The sequence below is a fragment of the Bos grunniens genome, chromosome 3, assembly GCF_055505025.1.
Source record: "Bos grunniens cultivar Pamir isolate PY7600 chromosome 3, Bosgru_T2T1.0, whole genome shotgun sequence".
NCBI classification, from domain to species: Eukaryota; Metazoa; Chordata; class Mammalia; order Artiodactyla; family Bovidae; genus Bos; species Bos grunniens.
The window spans coordinates 108100518-108117222 of NC_141167.1; the positions used below are offsets into that span (position 1 = coordinate 108100518).

Here is a 16705-nt window from a genome sequence, read left to right on the forward strand (position 1 = left end):
TGATGTGTTGGACTTTATTAAAATTAAAAAGATTGACTCTGTGAAAGACAATGACAAAAGAATGAGAAGTCGAATTATATCCTGGGAGAAATACAAAAAACACATTGAACAAAGGACTTTTATCCAAAATATACAAGAAACTCTAAAAACTCAAGAATAAGAAAACAAATGACACAATAAAAAAATAGGCCAAAGACTCCAACAGACACCTCACCAAAGACTATAAACAGATGACAAATAAACACATGAAAAAAAAATGCTTCACATGATGTGTCCTCAGGGAAATGTAAATCAAAACAATGACATCACTATGCACCAATCAGAATGGCCAAACCCAGAATACTAACAATAAGATGAGATACAACAGGAAGTTGCTGCTGGTGAGTATGCAAAATGGCACAGCAAACTTCGAAGGCCATATGGTAATTTCCTAAAGAACCAAACATACTCTTTCCAAACTACCTGGCAGTTGTATTTCTTAATATTTACTCAAAAGAGTTGAAAACTTCTGTGCAGGTCCACACAAAAACCTGCACGCTGATGTTTATAGAAGCTTTATTCCAAAGACTATACATTCATTTCAAGTGTATAATTGTAATGAAATTTGTATAAATATTTATACAATTGAGCTTTAATCAGTTAGATTTTAGGAAACTATAAAATTATTTTAAAAATATAGTTGGCTTGATTTTCAAACCTGCACATCAATAACATTAAGATATTGATATATTTGAAATATTTATAACAAAAAAACTCTGAGATCATTAGCCTTAAATTCTCTTATAAATCTTATACACTTTGTGACTAAAAAATACATAAATCAAATCTCAACAACCAAGAATCATTAATTATTTGCTAATACAACACACTTTCCCTCTTTTGGCATTAGGACAAACAAATTTTTAAAAGTGAGTCTTTTCCTGATAAGAATAATCCATGGTAATCAATAATCCAGTTTGATTATATAAAATTTGAAAAACATTGAAAAATTATACAGAAGAATAAAAATCACTTGTTATCACACATCACAAAGCTAGCTATCAAAATATTCTATTTTTCCAGTCCTATTGAGATATTATTGATTTATAGGACTTGTAAGCTAGTGTTTAAGGTGATTATGAAACATATAATATTGTGAAATAATTAGTACAATGAGGTTATTTAAACTTTCATCCCACATAATTAGTATTTTTTTTTTTTTGGTAATAAGAATTAAAATATATCCTCTTAACAACTTGCAAGTATATATAAAGCCTTTCCTTCTCCAGGTTCTTTACTGTCTGAGCCACCAGGGAAGTCCCAAGAATACTGGAAAGAGTAGCCATTCCCTTTTCCAGGGGATCTTTCCAACCCAGGGATTGAACATGGATCTTCCCACACTATAGGCAATTTCTTTACCATCTTTGCCACCAGGGAGACCCATGTATAATACAGTATTGTTAATTATTGTCGCCATGCTGTACTTTAGATCCAAAGAGCTTATTCATTTTGTAAGTGGAAATTTGTACATTTTGACCAACATCTCCCAATCTCCTCCATCCTGACTCCTGGTAAGCATCATTCTACCATGTTTCTATGAGTTTGGATTTTTAAAATTTCACATATAAGCAAGAACATATAGTATCCATTTTTCTCTGCCTGACTCACTAGTATAATGCCCTCAAGGTCCATTTATCTTGTTACAAATAGCAGGATTTTCTTCTTATTTATGGCTGAACAACTTTTCCTTATGTATACTACATTTTTCTTCATCCATTGTTCTGTTGATGGACATTTAGGTTTCCTTCTTGTGGTTACTGCAAATAATGCTGCAATGAACATGGGAGGTGGATATCTCCTCCAGATAGTGCTACCATTTCCTTTGGATACATACCCAGAAATGCGTTTGATAGATCATGTGATAGTTTTATGTCTTCTCTGGTGGCGCTAGTGGTAAAGAACCCGCTTGCCAGCACAGGAGACGTAAGAGACACAGATTCGATCCCTGGGTCGGGAAGATCCCCTGGAGAAGGGCATGGCATCCCACTCCAGTATGCTTGTCTGGAGAATCCAATGGACAGAGGAACCTGAACGGCTACAGTCCATAGCGTTGCAAAGAGTCAGACACAACCAAAGCAGCTTAGCACATGGTAGTTTTATTTATTTATTTATTTATTTTTTTGAGGAGCATTCATAGTTTTTCATGGTGGCTGTACCGATGTACTTTTACACACTCTACATAATGGTTCCTTTTTTCCCCCATAGCTATAAACTCAATAGTTGTTGTCTCTTGTCTTTTTGATAATAGCCATTCTAACAGGTGTGAGGGTCACATGCATGTCTTCTTTGTAAAAATGTTTATTCAGATATTCAATTATTTTTAATTGTATTGTTAGCTTTTTTGCCAATGAGTTGTATGAGTTATACATAAAGGTTGTGTATTAACCCTTTATCAGATATATGTTTAAAATTTTTTTTAAACAATACCATTCAGTAGGTTAGGTTTTCATTTTGCTGGTGATCTCCTTTGCTGTGCACAAGTTTTTAGGTATTATGTGGTCCCACTTATTTATTTTTTCTTTTATTGCTTTTGCCTTTAGCATCAGATTAAAGAAATCGTCACCAAGACCCATGTCAATGGGATTACTGCTTATGTTCTCTTCTAGAAATTTTATGGTTTCAGGCCTGATGTTTAAGTCTTTAACCCATTTTGAGTCAATTTTTGTGTATGGTATGAAATAAAGGTCATTTCACATGTGGCTGTGCAGTTTTCCCAACATCATTTATGGAAGAGACTGTCATTTTCCCACTATATATTCTTGGGTCCCTTGTTAATAATTAATTAACTGTATGTGTATGCATTTATTTTTTGGCTCTCAGTTCTGATTATTGATCTGTGTTTGTCTTTATGTTAACATCATACTGTTTTAGTTCCTATAGCTTTGTAATACATTATGAAATCAGGCAGTGTGGTGTCTCCTGGTTTGTCCTTCTTTCTCAATACTGCTTTTGATCTTTGAGTGTGTGTGTTTCCATAAATTTTAGTATTATCTGCTCTATTTATTTGAAAAAAATCACAGGAATTTTGGTCGGGATTGCATTGAATTTATAGATTGCTTTGGGTAGTGTAGACAATTTAACAATATTGATTCATCCAATATATGAGCCCTGAAAAAATTTTCATTTATTTGTGTCTTCTTCAATGTCTTTCATTAATATCTTATAGTTTGCAATATACAGGTCTTTCACCTCTTTGGTTAAATTTATCCTTAGGTGTTTTATTCTTCTTGACACAGTTATGTGTGTGTGTGTGTTGGTCGCTCAGATGTGTCCAACTCTTTGCGACCCCATAGACTGTAGCTCGTCAGGCTCCTTGGTCCAAGTGATTCACCAGGTGAGAATATTGGAGTGGGTTGCCACTTCCTTCTCCAGATGCAGTTATATGTGGGATTATTTTCTTAATTTCTCTTTTTGGTAAGTGTTATTAATGTATACAAATACAGCATTTTTGTGTATTGATTTTTAATTCTGCAACTTTACTGAATTTGTTTATCATTTCTAACAGTTTCTTGATGGAGTCATTAGAGTTTCCTATATATAATATTTTGTCATCTGCAAATAGTCATATATATATATGGCCTTTATTATGTTGATATACATTCCATCTATATTTAATTTGCTGAGAGTTTAAAAAATCATAAATGAATATTAGCTTTTACCAGAAGCTTCGATGTATCTACTGAGATGATCCTATAAATATTATTCTTCAATTTTGGTGAAGTGGTATATTTGATTTGCGAATATTGAACCATCCTTGAAATCTTCGGATAAATTCTACTTGATAAAATCTACTTTTAATGTATTGCTGAATTCAGTTTGCTAATATTTTGTTGAGGATTTTTGCATCTATGTTCATCAGTGATATTGACTCACAATTTTCTTTTTCTGTAATACCTTTGTCTGGTTTTGTTGTCAGGGTGCTGCTTACCCTGTAGAATGAGTTCAGAAGCTTTTCTCCCTCTTTGATTTTTTGGAATAACTTGAGAAGGATAGTTGTTAACTCATCTTTAAATGTTTGGTAGAAGTCACTTGTGAAGCTGTTTGGTCTTGGACTTTTGCTTTTTGGGAGTTTTGTTTTATTACTGGTGTTTGCTCTGTTCATACTTAACATTTCTTCCTGATACAGTCTTGGGAGATTGTACATTTGTAAGAATTTGTTCATTTCTTCTAGACTGTCCATTCTATTAGTGTAAAGTTGTTTGCATTACACTCTTTTGAGCCTTGCTATTTCTGTGGTGTCAGTTGTAACTTCTTTTTCATTTCTTATTGTATCATTTGTGCCTACATTCTTTTCTTGATGAGTCTGGCTAAAACTTACCCATTCTGTTTGTATTTTTAAAGAACAGCTCTTATTTCATTGATCTTTTATATTGTCTTTTTAGTCTCTATTTTCTGCTCTGCTCTTTATTATTCTTTCATTCTAACTTTGGGTTTTGTATGCTCTTTTTTTTTTTTTTAGTTTCTTCAGGTATAAAGTTAGGTTGTTTATTTGAACTTTTCCTTGTTTCCTGTAGTAGGCTTGTATTGTTATAAACTTCCTTCTTAGAACTGGTTTTGCTGTACCCCATAAATTATGAGTCATTGTATTTTCACTTGTCTCCAAGTAGTTTTTGATTTCTTTTTAAATTTCTTCAGTGACTCTTGTTGATTAGTAGCATGTTGTATAGTCTCCACATATTTGTGTGTGTGTGTTTTATTTTATTTTTTTAACTTTACAATATTGTATTGATTTTGCCGTATATCAACATGAATCCGCCACAGGTATACACGTGTTCCCCATCCTAAACCCTCCTCCCTCCTCCCTCCCCGTACCACCCCTCTGGATCATCCCAGTGCACCAGCCCCAAGTATCCAGTATCATGCATCTTTGCATGAAATGCATGAAATGTTCCCTTGGTATCTCTGATTTTCTTGAAGAGATCTCTAGTCTTCCCCATTCTATTGTTCTCTATTTCTTTGCACTGATCATGGAGGAAGGCTTTCTTGTCTTTCCTTGCTATTCTTTGGAACTCGGCATTCAAATGGGTATATCTTTCCTTTTCTCCTTTGCTTTTGGCTTCTCTTATTTTCACGGCATTTTGTAAGGCCTCCCCAGACAGCCATTTTGCTTTCTTGCGTTTCTTTTTCTTGGAGATGGTCTTGATCCCTGTCCTCTGTACAATGTCATGAAGCTCTGTCCATAGTTCATCAGGTACTCTGTCTATCAGATCTAGTCCCTTAAATCTATTTCTCACTTCCAGTGTATAATCATAAAGAATTTGATTTAGGTCATACCTGAATGGCCTAGTGGCTTCTCCTACTTTCTTCAAGTTAAGTCTGAATTTGGCAATAAGGAGTTCATGATCTGAGCCACAGTCAGCTCCTGGTCTTGTTTTTGCTGACTGTATAGAGCTTCTCCATCTTTGGCTGCAAAGAATATAATCAATCTGATTTTGGTGTTGACCGTATGGTGATGTCCATGTGTAGAGTCATCTCTTGTGTTATTGGAAGAGGGTGTATGCTATGACCAGTGCATTCTCTTGACAGAACTCTATTAGCCTTTGCCCTCCTTCATTCTGTACTCCAAGGCCAAATTTTCCTGTTACTCCAGGTGTTTCTTGAATTCCCACTTTTGCATTCCAGTCCCCTATAATGAAAAGGACATCTTTTTTGGGTGTTAATTATAGAAGGTCTTGTAGGTCTTCATAGAACCGTTCAGCTTCAGCTTCTTCAGCATTACTGGTAGGGGCATAGACTCGGATTACTGTGATCTTGAATGGCTTGCCTTGGAAACAAACAGAAATCATTCTGTCATTTTGGAGGTTGCCTTGAAGTACTGCATTTTGGACTCTTTTGTTGACTGTGATGGCTACTCTGCTTTTCTAAGGGATTCTTGCCCACAGTAGTAGATATAATGGTCATCTGAGTTAAATTCACCCATTCCAGTCCATTTTAGTTCACTGGTTCCTAAAATGCCGATGTTTACTCTTGCCATCTACTGTTTGATCGCTTCCAATTTGCCTTGATTCATGGACCTAACATCCCAGGTTCCCATGCAATATTGTTATTTACAGCATCAGACTTTACTTCCATCACCAGTCACATCCATAACTGGGTGTTGTTTTTGCTTTGGCTCTGTCTCTTCATTCTTTCTGGAGTTACTTCTCCACTGATCTCCAGTAGCATACTGGGCACCTACCTACCTAGGCAGTTCACCTTTCAGTGTCCTATCTTTTTGCCTTTTCATACTGTTCATGGGGTTCTCAAAGCAGTAATACTGAAGTGGTTTGCCATTACCTTCTCCAGTGGACCACATTTTGTCAGAACTCTCCACCATGACCCGTCCATTTTGGTTGGCCCTACACCACATGGCTCATAGTTTCATTGAGTTAGACAAGGCTGTGGTCCATGGCTTAGACCAGATGGGTTAGTTTTCTGTGATTGTGATTTTCAGCCTATCTGCCCTCTGATGGAGAAGGGTAAGAGGCTTATGAAGGCTTCCTGATGGGAAAGACTGACTGAGGGGGATACTGGGTCTTGTTCTGATGGGCGCAGCCATGCTCAGTAAATCTTTAATCCAATTTTCTGTTGATGAGTGGAGCTGTCTTCCCTCCCTGCTGTCTACCTGGGGCCAAACTATGGTGGGGTATATCCTCTTGGCCACCGCCCCTGACCTCGGACATGGAGTAGCTCCTCTTGGCTGCCGCCCCTGAAATTGGGTGAGGGGTAGCTCCTCTTGGCCACAATTCTTCTCGGTCCATTGCAGCTGGCGCGCTTCTGTGTGGTCTGTTGCAGCCAAGATAATCACGATGGTGTGATCACTCACCTAGAGACAGACATCCTGGAATGTGAAGTCAAGTGGACCTTAGAAAGCATTACTATGAACAAAGCTAGTGGAGGTGATGGAATTCCAGTTGAGCTATTTCAAATCCTAAAAGATGATCCTGTGAACGTGCTGCACTCAATATGCCAGCAAATTTGGAAAACTCAGCAGTGGCCACAGGACTGGAAAAGTTCAGTTTTCATTCCAATCCCAAAGAAAGGCAATGCCAAAGAATGCTCAAACTACCACTCAATTGCACTCATCTCTCATGCTAGTACAGTAATGCTCAAAATTCTCCAAGCCAGGCTTCAGCAATATGTGAACCGTGAACTTCCTGATATTCAAGCTGGTTTTAGAAAAGGCAGAGGAACCAGAGATCAAATTGCCAACATCCGCTGGATCATCGAAAAAGCAAAAGAGTTCCAGAAAAACATCTATTTCTGCTTTATTGACTATGCCAAAGCCTTTGATTGTGTGGATCACAATAAACTGTGGAAATTCTGAAAGAGATGGGCATACCAGACCACCTGACTTGTCTCTTGAGAAATTTGTATGCAGGTCGGGAAGCAACAGTTAGAACTGGACATGCAACAACAGACTGGTTCCAAATAGGAAAAGGAGTACATCAAGGCTGTATATTGTCATCCTGCTTATTTAACTTCTATGCAGAATACATCATGAGAAACGCTGGACTGGAAGAAGCACAAGCTGGAACCAAGATTGCTGGGAGAAATATCAATAACCTCAGATATGCAGATGACACCACCCTTATGGCAGAAAGTGAAGAGGAACTCAAAAGCCTCTTGATGAAAGTGAAAGTGGAGAGTGAAAAAGTTGGCTTAAAGCTCAACATTCAGAAAATGAAGATCATGACATCTGGTCCCATCACTTCATGGGAAATATATGGGGAAACAGTGGAAATAGTGGCAGACTTGATTTTTTTTTTTGGCTCCCAAATCACTGCAGATGGTGACTGCAGCCATGAAATTAAAAGACGCTTACTCCTTGGAAGGAAAGTGATGACCAGCTTAGATAGCATATTGAAAAGCAGAGACATTACTTTGCCAACAAAGGTCCATCTAATCAAGGCTATGGTTTTTCCAGTGGTCATGTATGGATGTGAGAGTTGGACTGTGAAGAAGGCTGAGTGCCGAAGAATTGATGCTTTTGCAGTGTGGTGTTGGAGAAGACTCTTGAGAGTCCCTTGGACTGCAAGGAGATCCAACCAGTCCATTCTAAAGAAGATCAGTCCTGGGTGTTCTTCAAAAGGACTGATACTAAAGCTGAAATTCCAATACTTTGGCCACCTGATGGGAAGAATTGACTCATTGGAAAAGACTCTGATGCTGGGAGGGATTGGGGGCAGGAGGAGAAGGGGATGACAGAGGATGAGATGGCTGGATGGCATCACCGACTCGATGGACATGAGTTTGAGTGAACTCCTGGAGTAGGTGATGGACAGGGAGGCCTGGCGTGCTGTGATTCATGGGGTCGCAAAGAGTCAGACGCGACTGAGCGACTGAACTGAACTGAACTCCTTGGAAGGAAAGTTATGACCAACCCAGACAGCATAGTAAAAAGCAGAGACATTACTTTGCCAACAAATGTTCATCTAGTCAAAGCCACGGTTTTTGCAGTTGTCATGTATGGTTGTGAGAGTTGGACTCTAAAGAAAGCTGAGAGCTGAAGAATTGATGCTTTTGAACTGTGGTGTTGGAGAAGACTCTTGAGAGTCCATCGGACTGCAAGGAGATCCAACCAGTTCATCCTAAAGGAAGTCAGTCCTGAATGTTCATTGGAAGGACTGATGTTGAAGCTGAAACTCCAATACTTTGGCCTTCTGATGCTAAGAGATGACTAATTGAAAAGACACTGATACCGGAAAAGATTGAAGGCAAGAGGAGAAGGGGACAACAGAGGATGAGAAGGTTGGATGGCATCACTGACTCAATGGACATGAGTTTGAGTAAACTCCAGGAGTTGGTGATGGACAGGGAGGCTGGAGTGCTGCAGTCCATGGGGTCACAGAGAGTCGGACATGACTGAGTGACTTAACTGAACTGAACTAACTTCTTATTGTGAATATAGATAATTTTTTTTTTTACTACTTTTCTCTTTTAACCTTCTTCATAGCTTTGTGTCTGGACGATTTCCTATCTTTTCTATATATCTGCCTTTGCTCATTAGCTTTTTCCTTTTGTAGTTTTTATATTTGTAGTTGTGGTCTTTTCTTATTTTGCTTGAAGAGGGTCCTTTAACATTTGTTGTAAAGCTGGTTTGTTGGTGCTGAACTCTTTTAGAACTTGCTTGCTTATAAAACTTTTGATTTCTCCATCAAATCTGAGCGAGAGCCTTGCCAGGTAATGTGTTCTTTGTTTTAGGCTTTCCCCTTTCATCACTTTATCATGCCACACCCTCTGACTGACAATTTCTCCTGAAAAATCAGCTGATGGTCTTATGTGATTTCCTCTGCATGTAACTTGTTGCCTTTTCCTTTTTGCTTTTAATAGTCCCTCTTTATCTTTAATTTTCCCTGTTCTAATTACAGTATGTCTCAGTGTAATTCTCTTTGGTTTATCATCCTTGGTACTCTGTTCTTTCTAGAACTGAATGCATGACCTTTTTCAGATTATGGAACTTTTCAGCTACTATGTCTTCAAATATATTCTATAACTCTTTCTCTTTCTTTTACTCTTTTGGGACCCCCTGTAATGTGAATCCTAGTATGCTTGATGTTGTCTCAGAAGTCTCTTAAATGGTCTCTAATTTAAATATTTTTCTTTTGTCTATTAAGCTTGAGTGATTTCCATTCTTCTCTTTTCCAGTTTGCTGATTTTTTTTTGTAGCATCTAATTTATTATTGACTCCTTATAGTGTAATTCTTAGTTCAGTTATTATGTTTTTCAGTTCTGTTTGGTTCTTTTTTTAAAAAAAATTATTTGGTAAACATCTCACTGTGTTCATGCATTTTTTCTTCTGAACTAAAAATTACACTATAAAGAATCAACAATAGATTAGAACATTTAATGTTCATAGACTCTGTTCAGTTTAAATATATAAAGATGTACTTTACTATTTTTATTCCTAAGTAGTATCCCTTCATGTAGATAGATTATAATTTATTTAGTCAATATAATATAGTGGTCAAGATCAGGGACCTTAGAATCTGACTCCAACATTTAAATCATAGTTTTGCCCACTTAATAGCTATGTGACCTGGGGCAAGTTTATTAACTTATCAGTGTTGTAATTTCCTGGGAATAATAATGATATTTGTATACTAGCATTTGCAGGTTACTTTTTGAAACTTGATTTGCACATTTGTTTTAGAGGAAAGCCTAGATTAAGTACATATTGCCTCAATCTTATGATGAGTGCTATAGATAAAACAGAGCAGGGAGGAGTGAGGAGGTGCCAGAAGGGTGTGGTATTAAAAAGGGGGTGAGGAAGACAAAATTTGTGCAAAGACCTGAAGAAGGTAAGGGAATGAGACATATAGATGCTGGAATAAGAGAATTATAGGCAGAAATAAAGACTCTGAGGCAGGAGCATGACTGTTGTGTTAAAGGTATAGCAAAAAGCCCAATGTCCTAGAGGGAAGGAAAGAAGGGCGTGTGGGAGATGGGGTCAGGTGGTGTAGGGCTTGCGGGAAAAGTGGGAGTGAAAGAAGAATACTCAGCTCAGGAGTAATGAAATGAAACATGTTTGAAGGGATCACTCTTGATGGTATCTTGTGAATAATCTTTAAGGGACTGGGAACAGAAACAGAGAGACTCTGAGACTATTGCAGTAGTGCAGATGAGAGATGATTGTCATATTGGATCAAGTAGGTAGTGACAGGTAGTTATGTGTATGTGTTTATATATATAAAATGAAAAGATAATCAGTATTTGCTGAGAGTTTGGGGTATAAAAAAAGAATGAAGTCAAGGGTGACACCAAGGTTGGGTACCCAGAACAAAAGGGAGAAAGATAACATTTACTGAATGGATGCATATGAAAAGTATGTTTAGCGAGTTCAAATTTAAACATTTTACACATCCAAATGAAGATGTCATGTAAGCAGTAGATATTTTAGGTAGACAATGTGGTTAAAAGAATAAGAGAATGGAATACAAGAAACTTAATGAGGATTATCTCAAAGGGACATGGTGATTGGTTGGGTGTCTGGGATGAGGGAGACGGAGTCAAAATGAATGAAATTATGATTCCCTGTGACCCAAATCATTTACACTCAGGACACTTTGTGGAAGTACTTAATATCTTTGGATTATATGTCTTCATTTGTATGATAGAGATCTTTGCTCACAGAATTGTTAAAGGCATAAATGAGAGACTTACAGAAAGTTTATCGAATGTTGAATGATTTTATGAATAACATTGCAAAGGGGAAGCTGGTTTGAAGATGAGGTGATGACATCCACACATACCTTACAAGGAAAGACAGAGACCCAAGGGGAAGAAACATCTTCCCTTAAAATGTCTCATCTGCATCAGAAATCAAGGTCTCTCATTCTATGTTTCCCATCCACCAAGGCCACATTGGCCACTTCAGGAGTAATTCCTTTTTAACCACCAGCCGCTCCATATCAATGAGGATACTAAAGCACCTCAGTCAGAGTCTGGGATCCTTGGGAGAGAAAAAGCTGGAGGATATTCCCACCTGAATACTTGAGAATTCCAAGGTCTTCAGTGACTAATGTGAAGGGGTAAGCTATGAACTTTGTTAGATTCAGGTTTTGCTGTACCACCAACTAGTTTGAGATACTGGTTTTCTGTTCTGCAAAATGGGAATAATAATATCAACCTTAGAGTGTCATTGTTAGAATTAGAAGAATAATATTTCTAAAATGCATGGAACAAACCCTGGTTCATTACAGGTTCAGAAAAAACCAGGCCCCTTCATTTTATTTTTTTCTAATTTTGGTGGGGGTGGGAATGGCTACCAGATGGTCCCATCTTACAATGCTCTTGGGCTTATGGGCACTGATGCCCAACCATGATCAGTTACCTGAGAAGTTCATGAGGAGATGGAGCCTATCTTTCCTTCAGTTTTCTGCTCCACCTGAAGGACAGGAGATCAGAAGTGGTGTCCTATTACAGATCCCCTGCCTCCTCCCTCACCTGTTCACCATCCAGCAGGCTCTTAGTATTGCTTCACAATGCTCAAGCCCTGAGCAGGGACCATGTTTAGACAGTCTGAAGGCAGATATGAGGCAGCTGAACTGAGGTGAGCATGGAGGAGAACCAAGTGACCCAGGAATCTGGGTCAGTTTAGAAATCACAGCAACTCACACTACTAGATCGAACCCACTCCTGACCCAAGAGCTGGGACCCAAGGCAGGAAGCAGGGGCTTCCAAGAGGTGAGGACCTCCAGAGAAAGGAGAAGCTCCACCACACCACAGTGCAGCTGAAACAGGTCTTCGGGTAGTATGAGGCTGTCGGTGGAGTGGGGATGTCCCACCTCAAACCTCTGGGACAGGTGGGGTTGCTGGAGGTCATCATGTCCATCTTTAATTCCCTTTTAGACTCACTACCAGAAAAATCTTCAGCAACCTCTTCTTTGTGTCTCAGTCTGCTGAGTTCCCCTGGGAGTTCGGAAGAATGGTTGCTCAAATCTTTCACAGACAGAGGGGCTTGTCCTTGTCTCCTTGGCACTGGTTTCCTGTGGCCCCAACACCCTTCTGAGGAAGCCCTAGGTGAGTCTAGCAGGGAAGACTCATGACCAATCTCATGGCAGACTGTGACAGAGCCTCAGTTATGTGTTTGAAAAGATCAGTACAGGAGAGACCATGTCTAAACCTCTGTGAACCAGACAGGCTTCATGGAACATGTGGTTAGGAAGAGGGCTTTGGGCAGGATGGTAGGGTTCCAGTAGTCAGGGTTGGGAGCAAGGAGCAGGGAAAGGGAACTATTATTCCCGACAGAGGGATGTGAGTGAGCCAAAAAGAGGCTGACCTAGAGACTGAGGCCAGCAGGACTCTTCAATAGAAGCAACTGGAGAGGTCTAGTTCAGATCTTCCCACAAAATTTACTCTTTCTATCCCCTGGAAGCCTCATCAAGGATGGTCGGCGAATACTGACATCCATCTTCATGACCAAGTACTCTTATTCCAGAAAGGGACAGGCTAGAGCTGTTTTTCTAAGAATGCAACTCCTGACTTTGAGGTTCTAGGATTATTTTCTGAGAAAAATAAGTCTTGGAAGGGGGTGAAGTGGCACAGATTCCTCTTTCAACTTTAAAGGAAGCTGGGTTTGGGGCCCTTGGGCAGAGTTGAGGCTGAAGTCCAGGTTAACACAAGTAGCCAAGAATAAGATATATAATGTACAGTAGACACTCTTCCCAAGACTTCGCCCTGTGTGAGGCACAAAGAAAGCCTCAGGCCAGTCTTCTGTGGGCTCCCGCCTATACGTGTTGCCTCCATGGACCCCCAGCTCAGCATCCAACACCAAAGTCTTAACTCCTTCCTCTGTGGCATGGACCATCTCCACACAGTCTCCATGCCTGGAGTCATGTTCTCAGAAAGACATACACCAACCACACATCAGAGGCTATGGGGATTAACACAGTCAGGAAGGTCCTTTTTGGGAAGCTTCAGGAGGAGAGGGGTCAGAAGTTGAGTCAATGGCAGAGGAGGAGTGCTTGCTGTGCAGCTGTGAGGATCCTTAGTGGGAGGACAGCTTGGAGAGGCATCAGAGGAAGTGGTAGGACCACATAGGCCCAGGGAATGGTGGCCAGGAGGATCAGAGTACAGCAAACCAAAGGCAGCTGGAACTGGACCAGAGGTGAGAGGCAGGTGTCTGCAGGGATCAAGCTCCTGGTGGAGTTGTCCTGGGAATGTCAGTTCTTCTGTTTCCTCCAATTAAATTATCTGCACGGCATGACCTGGCTTACAGACTTCACTGTAGATAGTAATGAGAGGTACCCTTTCTTTCAGATGCTGTTCTCTGATAACCTGGGAATGCAAGACAAAAGGTTCCTGAAACAGCTGAGGGATAGAGGAGCCCTAGAAGGATCAGAAAAGAACCAGTGGATGACATGCAATACTTATGAATTCCCCTAAGTGCCCAGCATTATATTGGTCCCAAGCGCAAATTTTCTTAGTTAACATTGTTGACTGTCTGAAAAGTGTTAAAGAGGCAGTAGGAACAGAAACATCAGTGACAAGATTTGACAAACTCAGGCCAGGCAGTGAGAGACCTGGGAGAGCACACAGCCCAGCTCTCACCTTGTTTGAGCTCTCTTGAGATTTCTGCTGGCTCAGCTCTACATACTGGATGCTATCATCATCAGCATCTTGTGATCTTGCACCTGAGAGACAGGCAGAGTGGAGGTTGAATCTGAGCCTTGGAAATCTGCACTCTCACCCACTGCTATGGACACAGACCATGGCCAGACCTACTAAACCCTTTGCAGGGACATTTCAAGGGAACAAACTGTAGGAGAAAGGATATCAAGAATGCAATGAGAAAGAGAGGTTTGTGGGCATGGAAGGAGAAGGGAAACCTGCCTTTTCCAGTCTCCATCTTCTTCCTATGTATCTTCCAAAGGTACAGTCCGCCTCCGAGGATCAATAACACAGCCGCAACTGCCCCAAGGATGCCTGGCAAGAGTTCAGCAATGACCAGATTGGCTGAATCTGTTTTCCTCAAACATAGAGGGCAAATAAGTTAAAGTCAAGAGAGAGCTTGAGATATTCGTTGCCAAAGGAAGATAGACAGCAGGTGGAGAAGTCTAAACAGTCCTGGTTCAGAAGCTGAAGAGGGAGGAGTATAGCAGTTTCTTTCCTTCAACCAGGTCCTAAGCTCCTGCTTGGTGACAAGGGTACTAAGATGAATAAGATGGGGTGGAGATGACTGAGAAAGTATCTAAGTCTGCTAGCCAGAGGGATTGCAGTAAAACAGAGCTTTACCCCTTGCAAAGAGGTCCTCAGGGAGGGCCTCCCAGAGGAGGTGATGCATAAACCGACCTTGAGGGATGAGCAGCAGTTTCCCAGATATTCACGGTGGGCACAGTATTCCAGGAAGGAGGGGTACCACATTTGGGAAATGGCAGTATCTAAAGCCAGCCCCTGGGAGTTGCCAGCACTTTATTGCAGCAGGCAGGACTGGGCAGGGAATGAGATGTAGGTGAGAGGGATTAGTGAGGGCTTGTGGGTAATGCTGAGTATTGAAAATCACCTGACACTCTAGTCTTAGGGTAGAGAGGTCCAATTAACAGATGTTTTAAGTGATCCTGACATTTCAGACCCCTGCACCAGCTCATGGAGGATGGTTTACAGAGGGTGAGACTGCACACAGGATAAGGTTATTCATTCATTCAGTGCAACTTTGATTACATAAACTTTGGCCAGAAGCTTGTGCTTGCACAGGGATTCAAAGAATAAAACATGGCTCCTGCCTTCATAGTGTTCCTGCCCATGGAGGAGACAAATCCATAAACAGATAATCAGCACTCAGTGTAGGAGTTGCCACAGACACCCTGAGGGAGTCAATGCCTGAAGGCAGGATGGCTATATCATGGCAGGACTCTGTGCAAAATGAAAAGGCAGACTCCTTGTTAAAAAATTATGAAAATTTCAAGACATCAGTAGATTTTTAGACAAATTATCAGATTTTTAGACCAATCATGGGGCCTATCTTAGGGCAGGGCCATGTGTGAATGCATTTTCACATGCCCACATATCTGCAGTGGCTGAGGAGAATCCTCCATGAAGAATGGGACAGGGAGTCGAGGACATAGGATGAAGAAGGGCTGATGGTCAAGAAAACAACATGTCCAGAGGTGCAAAAACTTGCAAAAGCAGGGCACATTCTGGAATGACAAACAAGGAATTCAGTGGTAAGTGTATAAATAAGGTCAGAAATGTGGACAGAGGAGCGTCTGAGCCCGTCCATGACATCCCACAGGAAGTCATGGAGGTTAGACTTGAAGAATAGCCACAAATGACCCAGTGTGATTACTTTCCTGAAGACCATGCTGAATGCACAATGGATGTTGATAGTGGTGGAGAGAGGCACTGAAAAACGACTACCTGGGCTAGCAGGGGCAAGCAGTTTACAGCAGGTCATGGATGTGAGACACACTGAAAAGCAAAGGTAAGTTGAATGTTTTTCCTACACTCCTGTATGAAGTGGTCAGAAAGCAGTGCTAAGAAAATGGTGGGAAGAAAAGCCCTGAACCCCCAGACCTCAGTGCTATCTGAGCTCTGAAAGTGCTCCTCCCCTCTGGCAGATTGCACTCACCATGGACGCAGACTCCCCCAAGGTTGAAGAACTCAGTTTTATATCCCACCGGGTTGCTGACCACACAGACGAGGCTGGCATTGGGCTGGCCTCTTGGCACGCTCACAGCCAGAATGTATGGGCTGGAAGCTGGTTCTAATGTCCTTCTCTGCTCCCATTCTCTGGGGATGCCCTTGTTCTCCCAGGTCACGTTCAGATCGTCTGTGGCCCCAGAGGCTCTGCACTCCAGGGTGACGTTGCACCAGTCTGGTGTGATGGATGTTGATCCCACCAGAATCTGGGGAGAGGGCACGGGCTCTGGGGTAGGAGGCAACAAAAGAATTAAACTTCACATATGTGGAAAACTTTACATGCCACAGTTTAATATCTATTACCTCATTGAAGCCAAGGTGTATAAGGAAGCCTTATAAAGAAAGTGAAGGAGTGAGTGATAGTTGCTCAGTCGTGTCTGACTCTCTGCGATCCCATGGACTGTAGCCTGCCAATCACCTCTGTCCATGGAATTTTCCAGGCAAAAACATTGGATTGGGTTGCCATTTCCTTCTCCTATAAAGCAAGTGGGTGCATTTTATACTTAAAACATAATTTTCCTAAAGCTGAATATTCACCAAGAGCTTG

The 16705-nt window shown here is 40.6% G+C and overlaps 1 protein-coding gene across 15 annotated transcripts in view; it reads right to left on the minus strand.

Annotated features, from left to right (window-relative positions):
* Positions 1 to 11187: 11187 nt before the first annotated feature.
* The window catches only part of LOC147376724 (CD48 antigen-like), a 29820-nt gene continuing 24302 nt past the window's right edge, over positions 11188 to 16705 (minus strand). For 11 of the 15 annotated variants that reach the window (XM_086393447.1, XM_086393449.1, XM_086393460.1 and 8 more), the window contains 4 exons: positions 16088 to 16384; positions 14353 to 14481; positions 14071 to 14153; positions 11188 to 13797 (listed from right to left, as the gene is read on the minus strand). In XM_086393447.1, the coding sequence (XP_086249573.1) occupies positions 13705 to 13797; positions 14071 to 14153; positions 14353 to 14481; positions 16088 to 16384 (602 nt within the window). In that variant the 3' untranslated portion in view covers positions 11188 to 13704. The remainder of the gene's footprint in view (positions 13798 to 14070; positions 14154 to 14352; positions 14482 to 16087; positions 16385 to 16705) is intronic. The other 4 variants (XM_086393451.1, XM_086393457.1, XM_086393459.1 and 1 more) reach the window with 3 other exon arrangements.